This window comes from Panulirus ornatus, chromosome 25 (assembly GCF_036320965.1).
Source record: "Panulirus ornatus isolate Po-2019 chromosome 25, ASM3632096v1, whole genome shotgun sequence".
In the NCBI taxonomy this organism is placed as follows: Eukaryota; Metazoa; Arthropoda; class Malacostraca; order Decapoda; family Palinuridae; genus Panulirus; species Panulirus ornatus.
In genome coordinates, this window is record NC_092248.1 from 22,815,596 (window position 1) to 22,828,095 (window position 12,500).

The 12,500-nt window shown below is 41.7% G+C and overlaps 1 protein-coding gene across 1 annotated transcript in view; it reads left to right on the forward strand.

Annotated features, from left to right (window-relative positions):
- The first annotated feature begins 2,565 nt into the window (after positions 1-2,565).
- Positions 2,566-12,500, forward strand: part of LOC139757331 (solute carrier organic anion transporter family member 74D-like) — a 55,803-nt gene continuing 45,868 nt past the window's right edge. Inside the window, exons 1-5 of the mRNA XM_071677753.1 lie at positions 2,566-3,011; positions 3,418-3,624; positions 5,701-5,841; positions 6,165-6,371; positions 6,609-6,795. Of these exons, the coding sequence (XP_071533854.1) occupies positions 2,735-3,011; positions 3,418-3,624; positions 5,701-5,841; positions 6,165-6,371; positions 6,609-6,795 (1,019 nt within the window). The 5' untranslated portion in view covers positions 2,566-2,734. The remainder of the gene's footprint in view (positions 3,012-3,417; positions 3,625-5,700; positions 5,842-6,164; positions 6,372-6,608; positions 6,796-12,500) is intronic.

Genomic DNA, 12,500 nt, shown 5'->3' on the forward strand with positions numbered 1-12,500 from the left:
ACTTCCCCCCAGTGTCTTCCTTTTCTGAGTGAGCTCCTGACCCTTCAATTCATCTCAACTAGGATTCCTTTTGCTTCTCTTCCACTAGGATGTCCTTTTGCTTCTCTTCCACCTGACTTCACCCAGCTTCCCAACCCTCCACCTTAATAACACTTTCTCCCCTTTTTCATAAATAAACATTTTTCTCTCACAGCTAACAGTTTCGGTGCAAAGCAAAACAATTTTCCCCCTTTTCCCTCCTAACAATTTTTGCTCCCACCTAATATTATTTACTAGCCATCTGATTCAGAAGTTTCTGCCTCTCTTATCAAAAATCAGTTTTCCCACCTGGCAAACCTTACCTCTTCCATTCTGGCTAACATTTCTCTCCCACTTAACTAACAATTCCCCCACCTGGCCATAGTTTCTCTTCCACCTAACAGTTCCTCTACCTGGCAAACAATTTCTCCCCACATGACTCACAGTTTCATTCCCACATGACTAATGAATTTTTACTCCGTCTAACAAGCAGTATCCCACAGACCTAACAATATCTCACCCACTGGATGGTATATTTCCCCCCATCCAACTATCATTATCTTCCCCATTTCAGTTTTTCTCTCCTGACGAACACTATCTCTCTTATCTGACGACCAGCTTTTCTCCCACATGACTAACAACTTCGTACCTGACTTAGCAGTTTTTGCCCGCCCAACTACCAGTAATTTCCTTCTCATCATAATCACAAGTTCTTCTCGCCCCGAACACTTCTCTCCCAGCTAACTAACAACTCCACAACCACAATTATCAACAGTTCTCGTCCATAACAGTTATATCCTTCATTACTGACAATTTCAACCCCACCATACATGTTTTCTAACAATTTTTCTCCTATAGAATTTTTCTTCCAATAACCAAATCACCTTCGGCTCATTAACGATTCTCGTATCTAACAATTTCTTCTTACCTGACGAACAGTTTTCACCTCTACCTGTCTGGACATTACTGTGATGATCACTAGCGTCCTCGTTTGGTTCACTAATGACCCGTTCTGACAACCCCCCTGGTGATGAGAGGGATGTCTCCAAGCCTTTCCAGATGACAGGGTTTTATTAAAAGTCCTTTTCAAGTATTTCAACACCGATGGCGACTCTCTCTCTCTCTCCAGCTCGGTTATATTAACTGCGTTACGACACTTTGATTTAGGAGGTCTTGAAAAGGAACTAGTCTTAGAAAAAACGATAGGATGTGAAGAGGGCAAGATGACGGAGAAGCAGAATATATATATATATACATATATATATATATATATATATATATATATATATATATATATATATATATATATATATATATATATATATATATATATATATATATCTGTTTTAGACATCTGGGAGTGGATCTTGCAGCAGATGGAACCATGGAAGCGGAATTGGATCATAGGGTGGGGGAGGGGGCGAAAATCCTGGGAGCCTTGAGGAATGTGTGGAAGTCGAGAACATTATCCCGGAAAGCAAAAATGGGTATGTTTGAAGGAATAGTGGTTCCAACAATGTTGTATGGTTGCGAGGCGTGGGCTATGGATAGAGTTGTGCGCAGGAGGATGGATGTGCTGGAAATGAGATGTTTGAGGACAATGTGTGGTGTGAGGTGGTTTGATCGAGTAAGTAACGTAAGGGTAAGAGAGATGTGTGGAAATAAAAAGAGCGTGGTTGAGAGAGCAGAAGAGGGTGTTTTGAAATGGTTTGGGCACATGGAGAGAATGAGTAAGGAAAGATTGACCAAGAGGATATATGTGTCGGAGGTGGAGGGAATGAGGAGAAGTGGGAGACCAAATTGGAGGTGGAAAGATGGAGTGAAAAAGATTTTGTGTGATCGGGGCCTCAACATGCAGGAGGGTGAAAGGAGGGCAAGGAATAGAGTGAATTGGATCGATGTGGTATACCGGGGTTGACGTGCTGTCAGTGGATTGAATCAGGGCATGTGAAGCGTCTGGGGTAAACCATGGAAAGCTGTGTAGGTATGTATATTTGCGTGTGTGGACGTATGTATATACATGTGTATGGGGGTGGGTTGGGCCATTTCTTTCGTCTGTTTCCTTGCGCTACCTCGCAAACGCGGGAGACAGCGACAATATATATATATATATATATATATATATATATATATATATATATATATATATATATATATATATTTTTTTTTTTTTTTTTTTTTCCAAAAGAAGGAACAGAGAACGAGGCCAGGTGAGGACATTCCCTCAAAGGCCCAGTCCTCTGTTCTTAACGCTACCTTGCTAACGCGGGAAATGGCGAATAGTATGAAAGAAAAGAAAGAAAGAAAGAATATATATATATATATATATATATATATATATATATATATATATATATATATATATATATATATATATATATATATATATATATATGTATATATATATATATATATATATATATATATATATATATATATATATATATATATATATATATATATATATATATATATATATATACATAGGTATGAGCAACACTATTAAAAGACGGGCAGACAGCACAGACGGACAGATAGGACTAACAGACGGGCAGACAATAGAGATGGACAGATAGCACAGACAGATGGACAGGCCACAGCAGACGACACTGACAGACAGTCAGACGACACTGACAGACGGATAGGCTACAGCAGACGACACTAACAGACGGATAGGCCACAGCAGACGGTCAGACGACACCCAGACAGGCCCCATATGGCACTAAACCAGGTCCTCTCTCGTTCAGGGACGATCCTGTCTGGCAACGACCTGTCGCAGATCATCCTGTCCATCGTGTTGGGTTACTACGGCAACTACGGCAACCGTCCCCGCTGGATGGGGATCGGCGTGATGTGCGCCGCTCTGTCGGGCTTCGCCGCCGCCCTCCCGCACTTCATCTACGGCCCCGGCAAGGACGCCATCGCCGTCGCCAGGGCCGCCGCCTCCGGCGACACCCTCCTCCAGAACCTCACTGCTCTCTCCGCCGAGACGAGTAAGAACAGACGCGATATCACCTCGATACACGAGTTTGGGCAACAGTTGCCGTATAGTAGCATTAAGACCCTGGTCTTGAACACAGATAAGAGTAAGCGATTATTCAAAATCTTTTCTTCATCTTCTGGTAGCCAAGTTGGTTCCTCCTTCTGTAGAAGTAATGATCATTTGTGTACGATGTGTAGGTTTTCCAGTATCACCTCACAATCAGGATATCCAGATTATATATGAAGGCTCTTTGTTAAAATAACTTCAAATAGAAGAAAAAAAGTTGTCCAAAATAATCGGTTACTATTCTGTCAACCTCGTAAGTGACGTGAACTTATGGTGGAGTGGGGGAGGCATAGCTCCTCCGTCTGTGACTTCGTCAGGTAGACTTAAAGACTCCTTCTCTCTCCCGTCAGAGAAGGAGGAGCTGTGCTTCTTCCAGCCCGAGGAGATCTGCGGCGAGGATGGCGGAGGCGCTGGAGGTGGAGAGTCGTACTTGGGCCCCATCATCCTCTTCTTCGTCTCCCAGTTCTTGTTCGGCGTCACACTGAGCATCTTCTACAGCCTGGGCATCACCTACCTGGACGACAACATCAGCAAGAAGGTGTACCCCATCTACTACTGTGAGTCACTTCCTTCGTCACTGTTGGTCTGTGATGGTAAAGCTGTTTGGCAGTGACGATGAAGATGTTTACCTGTGACGTTGAGTGTGTTGAGCAGTGAGGAGTAGAAGATGTTTAGCAGTGATGTTATGAGTGTTTAGCAGTGAAACTGGGGCTATTTTGCCGTGATTTTGAGATGACGTTGAAGGAATTTACCTTTAACACTGACGGTGTTAAGCAGTGATGTTGATGTTTGCCTGTGACACTGACGGTGTTAAGCAGTGATGTTGATGTTTGCCTGTGACACTGACGGTGTTAAGCAGTGATGTTGATGTTTGCCTGTGACACTGAGGATGGTGAGTAGTGATGTTGATGTTTACCTGTGACACTGAGGGTGATGAGCAGTGATGTTGACGATGTTTAAGGCTATAACAAATAATGAGTGTTATAACAAGAAATAAGGGTTATAACAAATAATGGGGTTATAGCAAATAATGAGGGTTATAACAAATTATGAGTGTTACAGCGATTGATGAGGGTTAAATCAAATGAGTTATAACGAATAATGAGGGTTATAGATAATGAGGATTATAACGAATGATGAGGAATATAAATAATAATGGTTATAACAAATAATGAGGGTTAAAACAAATAATGAGGGTTATAAAAATGATTATAACAAATAATGAGGGTTAAAAGAAATAACGGGGTTATAACAAATAATGAGGGTTAAAAGAAATAACGGGGTTATAACAAATAATGAGGGTTAAAAGAAATAGTGGGGTTATAACAAATAATGAGGGTTATGATAATGAGGGTTAAAACAATGAGGGTTATATAATGAGGGTTATAACAAATAATGAGGGTTATAACAAATAATGAAGGTTATAACAAATAATGAGGATTATAACAAATAATGAGTTATAGCAAATAATGAGGGTTATAACAATAATGTGGGTTATAACAAATAATGAGGGTTATAACAAATAATGATGTTTATAACAAATAATGAGTTATAATAAATAATGAGTTATAGTAAATGATGAGGGTTATAACAAATAATGAGGGTTATAAATGATGAGGGTTATAACAAATAATGAGGGTTATAACAAATAATGAGGGTTATAACAAATAATGAGGGTTATAAATGATGAGGGTTATAACAAATAATGAGGGTTATAACAAATAATGAGGGTTATAACAAATAATGAGGGTTATAACAAATAATGAGGGTTATAACAAATAATGAGGGTTATAAATGATGAGGGTTATAACAAATAATGAGGGTTATAACAAATAATGAGGGTTATAAATGATGAGGGTTATAACAAATAATGAGGGTTATAACAAATAATGAGGGTTATAAATGATGAGGGTTATAACAAATAATGAGGGTTATAACAAATAATGAGGGTTATAACAAATAATGAGGGTTATAACAAATAATGAGGGTTATAAATGATGAGGGTTATAACAAATAATGAGGGTTATAACAATTAATGAGTTATAGCAAATAATAAGGGCTATAACAAATCATGCCCGTTGCGTGAACCATCAAGCTAGGCTCGCAGGGTTATAACAACCAATGCTTGTAACATCTCACATCCCATGTTACTAGTTCAAGTCCTCACTCTGAAACTGGCAAGGGGAAAGCTTTATTGTCTAGGTTGTAGCCATCATCCTAAGCACGTGAGGTGGATATCTGTCTTGGATGTTGTGTACTTCACCTTAAACACAATAGGTAATATCACAAGGTCCTCCTTGGTGGAGCAGTTAGCGTTCCTGAACATGAACGTACTCACGGGCCGCCAGTGTCGAGCGCATCGATTCGAATTCTGGTTGTGGTAGTTGGTCCTCAGTAAACTCAGCTGTTCATCCACCTTTAGGGGTTGGTCGACGAGATGGGCACCTGGATCAGGCTACGTTATCTATCTATGTATCTATTTGTCTTTCTAAATCTACATATAGCATGAATGACGTGGCCATGACTGGGGCCACAGTTGCCCGTACCGTCTTAGCTATAATAAGAAAAAGATCAAGCAACAGCCATGACCTGCTGTACGTTCACGGTCCACTAATGTAGTGTGTTGGGCGCAGCCATCACTTTCATGCTGAGGATCCTGGGTCCGGTGCTCGGCTTCTTCGTCGGAGGGAAGTGTCTGTCGGTGTGGATCGACCCGTCCATCCAGCCCAACATCAGCAGGAGGGATCCCAGATGGTTCGGCGCCTGGTGGATAGGTAACGTCATCTTTCCGGTATCCAGAAGTACTGGACACTGCCACTGGTTTTTCGATATGAAAGAAATGAATGAAAAACTTTGAGATGAGAATTTCATAAGCTTAGAATGTCCAGAGTCAGCTATGAGGCCCTTGACCGTCAACCTTCAGCATGAGGGTGAGGCCCTTGGATATGATAGCATCGCTCTTGACTTGACCCGTGTGAGTCAAGCCAAAGGTTACGCCATCATACCTAAGAGACGCGCCGGCGTGCTCAAGGGTCTTGACCTGGTGCTCACGGGGTGAACGAGTTGATCTTCATGACTCGCTCTGTTCCATTTCCAGGATTTCTGTTCATTGGATTTGCTTTACTCTTCTCGGGGAGTTTCCTGTTCCTTTTCCCGCGTAAACTGCCGACGACGCTGAAGAGGGAGGCCAAGAGAGCGGCGAGACTAGCCGAAAAGGAAGAGAAAGCGGGAGGCAAGAGGAGAGTGGAGTTCTTTGCTTCTCTGGCCAAGAGCCAGCGGCAGGAAGAAAAACCAAACATGAAGAGTAAGTATCTGTCTGATTACTTCTTTGCGAAGTCTTCCCTGGAGTTCGTTTGTCAGATCACTGTGATGTACAGAACCTGAGGTAGCGTACAGGGAATAATCAATAGGTATTGGAAAGCTGATATACCTTTGCATTGTCATCTCTTTTATTGTTATCATAATGGTTCTGTTAAGCCTAAGAGGACAGACGAGTTCTGGCTTCTTCTTTCGTGGCCTGATCTCACGACATCACTCACAGGCCTGGGGAAGGCGCTGAAGCGGCTCTTCACCAACAAAATCTGGGTGGGTAACCTTTTCAACACCAGCGTCTACCTTCTTGGGGTGGCTGGCTACTGGAACTTCAAGCCCAAGTATCTCGAGACTCAATTCCGGCAGAGCGCCACCACCGCCAGCTATTATACAGGCGAGTCACAACTCCATCTGACGTGGGAGTTTTTCTTTCATCTTGATTTTTGTTCAAGATTGTACCAGTTATCTTTCTGGCAGATGTGTTCCAACGACTAATCTATTCACTTGGCCCATCAATCACTGAAAATTATTAGATGTATGTAATTTCTTTCCCAAAAACTCAAGTTCGTTAATAAAAAATTTGTGTTTTCAACGTTGTATATATATATATATATATATATATATATATATATATATATATATATATATATATATATATATATATATATATATATATATATATATATATATATATATATATATATATATATATATGTATATATATATATATATATATATATATATATATATATATATATATATATATATATATATATATATATATATATATATATATATATTTATTATTATTTTTTTATTATACTTTGTCGCTGTCTCCCGCGTTTGCGAGGTCGCGCAAGGAAACAGACAAAAGAAATGGCCCAACCCCCCCCCCCCATACACATGTATATACATACGTCCACACACGCAAATATACATACCTACACAGCTTTCCATGGTTTACCCCAGACGCTTCACATGCCTTGATTCAATCCACTGACAGCACGTCAACCCCGGTATACCACATCGCTCCAATTCACTCTATTCCTTGCCCTCCTTTCACCCTCCTGCATGTTCAGGCCCCGATCACACAAAATCTTTTTCACTCCATCTTTCCACCTCCAATTTGGTCTCCCTCTTCTCCTCGTTCCCTCCACCTCCGACACATATATCCTCTTGGTCAATCTTTCCTCACTCATCCTCTCCATGTGCCCAAACCACTTCAAAACACCCTCTTCTGCTCTCTCAACCACGCTCTTTTTATTTCCACACATCTCTCTTACCCTTACGTTACTCACTCGATCAAACCACCTCACACCACACATTGTCCTCAAACATCTCATTTCCAGCACATCCATCCTCCTGCGCACAACTCTATCCATAGCCCACGCCTCGCAACCATACAACATTGTTGGAACCACTATTCCTTCAAACATAGCCATTTTTGCTTTCCGAGATAATGTTCTCGACTTCCACACATTCTTCAAGGCCCCCAGAATTTTCGCCCACCCCCTCTCCCCACCCTATGATCCACTTCCGCTTCCATGGTTCCATCCGCTGCCAGATCCACTCCCAGATATCTAAAACACTTCACTTCCTCCAGTTTTTCTCCATTCAAACTCACCTCCCAATTGACTTGACCCTCAACCCTACTGTACCTAATAACCTTGCTCTTATTCACATTTACTCTTAACTTTCTTCTTCCACACACTTTACCAAACTCAGTCACCAGCTTCTGCAGTTTCTCACATGAATCAGCCACCAGCGCTGTATCATCAGCGAACAACAACTGACTCACTTCCCAAGCTCTCTCATCCCCAACAGACTTCATACTTGCCCCTCTTTCCAAAACTCTTGCATTTACCTCCCTAACAACCCCATCCATAAACAAATTAAACAACCATGGAGACATCACACACCCCTGCCGGAAGCCTACAATCACTGAGAACCAATCACTTTCCTCTCTTCCTACACGTACACATGCCTTACATCCTCGATAAAAACTTTTCACTGCTTCTAACAACTTTCCTCCCACACCATATATTCTTAATACCTTCCACAGAGCATCTCTATCAACTCTATCATATGCCTTCTCCAGATCCATAAATGCTACATACAAATCCATTTGCTTTTCTAAGTATTTCTCACATACATTATTCAAAGCAAACACCTGATCCACACATCCTCTACCACTTCTGAAACCACACTGCTCTTCCCCAATCTGATGCTCTGTACATGCCTTCACCCTCTCAATCAATACCCTCCCATATAATTTACCAAGAATACTCAACAAACTTATACCTCTGTAATTTGAGCACTCACTCTTATCCCCTTTGCCTTTGTACAATGGCACTATGCACGCATTCCGCCAATCCTCAGGCACCTCACCATGAGTCATACATACATTAAATAACCTTACCAACCAGTCAACAATACAGTCACCCCCTTTTATAATAAATTCCACTGCAATACCATCCAAACCTGGTATATATATATATATATATATAATATATATATATATATATATATATATATATATATATATATATATATATATATATATATTTTTTCTATTATTTTGCTTTGTCGCTGTCTCCCGCGTCAGCGAGGTAGCGCAAGGAAACAGACGAAAGAAATGGCCCAACCCACCCACATACACATGTATATACATACACGTCCACACACGCAAATATACATACCTATACATCTCAATGTACACATATATATACACACACAGACATATACATATATACACATGTACATAATTCATACTGTCTGCCTTTATTCATTCCCATCGCCAGCTCGCCACACATGAATTAACAACCCCCTCCCCCCTCATGTGTGCGAGGTAGCGCTAGGAAACGACAACAAAGGCCCCATTCGTTTACACCCAGTCTCTAGCTGTCATGTTATAATGCACCGAAACCACAGCTCCCTTTCCACATCCAGGCCCCACAGAACTTTCCATGGTTTACCCCAGACGCTTCACATGCCCTGGTTCAATCCATTGACAGCACGTCGACCCAGGTATACCACATCGTTCCAATTCACTCTATTCCTTGCACGCCTTTCACCCTCCTGCATGTTCAGGCCCCGATCACTCAATATCTTTTTCACTCCATCTTTCCACCTCCAATTTGGTCTCCCACTTCTCCTCGTTCCCTCCACCTCCGATACATACATCCTCTTGGTCAATCTTTCCATGTGACCAAACCATTTCAAAACACCCTCTTCTGCTCTCTCAACCATACTCTTTTTATTTCCACACATCTCTCTTACTCGATTATTACTTACTCGATCAAACCACCTCACACCACATATTGTCCTCAAACATCTCATTTCCAACACATCCACCCTCCTGCGCACAACTCTATCCATAGCGCACGTATCGCAACCATACAACATTGTTGGAACCACTATTCCTTCAAACATAACCATTTTTGCTTTCCGAGATAATGTTCTCGACTTCCACACATTCTTCAAGGCTCCCAAAATTTTCGCCGACTCCCCCACCCTATGATTCACTTCCGCTTCCATGGTTCCATCCGCTGCCAGATCCACTCCCAGATATCTAAAACACTTTACTTCCTCCAGTTTTTCTCCATTCAAACTTACCTCCCAATTGACTTGACCCTCAACCCTACTGTACCTAATAACCTTGCTCTTATTCACATTTACTCTTAACTTTCTTCTTTCACGCACTTTACCAAACTCAGTCACCAGCTTCTGCAGTTTCTCACAAGAATCAGCCACCAGCGCTGTATCATCAGCGAACAACAACTGACTCACTTCCCAAGCTCTCTCATCTACAACAGACTTCATACTTGCCCCTCTTTCCAAAACTCTTGCATTCACCTCCCAAACAACCCCATCCATAAACAAATTAAACAACCATGGAGACATCACACACACCTGCCGCAAACCTACATTCACTGAGAACCAATCACTGTCCTCTCTTCCTACACGTACACATGCCTTACATCCTCGATAAAAACTTTTCACTGCTTCTAACAACTTGCCTCCCACACCATATACCCTTAATACCTTCCACAGAGCATCTCTATCAACTCTATCATATGCCTTCTCCAGATCCATAAATGCTACATACAAATCCATTTGCTTTTCTAAGTATTTCTCACATACATTCTTCAAAGCAAACACCTGATCCACACATCCTCTACCACTTCTGAAACCACACTGCTCTTCCCCAATCTGATGCTCTGTATATGCCTTCACCCTTTCAATCAATACCCTTCCATATAATTTCCCAGGAATAGTCAACAAATTCTGTAATTTGAGCACTCACTCTTATCCCCTTTGCCTTTGTACAGTGGCACTATGCAAGCATTCCGCCAATCCTCAGGCACCTCACCATGAATACATTAAATAACCATACATTAAATAACCTTACCAACCAGTCAACAATACAGTCACTCCCTTTTTTAATAAATTCCACTGCAATACCATCCAAATCTGCTGCCTTGCCGGCTTTCATCTTCCGCAAAGCTTTTACTACCTCTTCTCTGTTTACAAAATCATTTTCCCTAACCCTCTCACTTTGCACACCACCTCGACCAAAACACCCTATATCTGCCGCTCTATCATCAAACACATTCAACAAACCTTCAAAATACTCACTCCATCTCCTTCTCACATCACCACTACTTGTTATCACCTCCCCATTAGCCCCCTTCACTGAAGTTCCCATTTGCTCACTTGTCTTACGCACTTTATTTACCTACTTCCAAAAGATCTTTTTATTCTCGCTAAAATTTAATGATACTCTCTCATCCCAACTCTCATTTGCCTTCTTTTTCAACTCTTGCACCTTTCTCTTGACCTCCTGTCTCTTTCTTTTATACATCTCCCACTCACTTGCATTTTTTCCCTGCAAAAATCGTCCAAATGCCTCTCTCTTCTCTTTCACTAATAATACTACTTCTTCATCCCACAACTCGCTACCCTTTCTAATCAACCCCCCTCCCACGCTTCTCATGCCACAAGCATCTCTTGCGCAAGCAATCACTGCTTCCCTAAATACATCCCATTCCTCCCCCACCCCCCTTACCTCCTTTGTTCTCACCTTTTTCCATTCTGTCCTCCGTCTTTCCTGGTACTTCCTCACACAAGTCTCCTTCCCAAGCTCACTTACTCTCACCACTCTCTTCACCCCAACATTCTCTCTTCTTTTCTGAAAACCCCTACAAATCTTCATCTTTGCCTCCACAAGATAATGATCAGACATCCCTCCAGTTGCATCTCTCAGCATATTAACATCAAAAAGTCTCTCGCGCGCCTATCAATTAACACGTAATCCAATAACGCTCTCTGGCCATCTCTCCTACTTACATACGTACACTTATGTATATCTCGCTTTTTAAACCAGGTATTCCCAATCACCAGTCCTTTTTCAGCACATAAATCTACAAGCTTTTCACCATTTCCATTTACAACACTCAACGCCCCATGTCCACCAATTATTCCCTCAACTACCACGTTGCTCACTTTTGCATTCAAATCACCCATCACTATAACCCGGTCTCGTGCATCAAAAGTACTAACTCACTCACTCAGCTGCTCCCAAAACACTTGCCTCTCATGACCTTTCTTCTCATGCCGAGTTGCATATGCACCAATAATCACCCATCTCTCTCCATCAACTCTCAGTGTTACCCATATCAATCTAGAGTTTACTTTCTTACACTGTATCACATACTCCCACCACTCCTGTTTCAGGAGTAGTGCTACTCCTTCCCTTGCTCTTGTCCTCTCACTAACCTCTGACTTCACTCCCAAGACATTCCCAAACCACTCTTCCCCTTCACCATACCACTGAGCTTCGTTTCACTCAGAGCCAAAACATCCAGGTTCCTTTCCTCAAACATACTACCCATCTCTATTTTTTCTCATCTTGGTTAAATCCACACACATTTAGACACCCCAATCGAAGCCTTCGAAGAGGATGAGCACTCCTCGCGTGACTCCTTCTGTTTCCCCTTTTCGAAAGTTAAAATACATGGAGGGGAGGGTTTCCAGCCCACCGCTCCCTTCCCCTTTAGTCGCCTTCTACGACACGAGAGGAATGCGTGGGATTTATTCTGTCTCCCCTACCTCCAGGGCA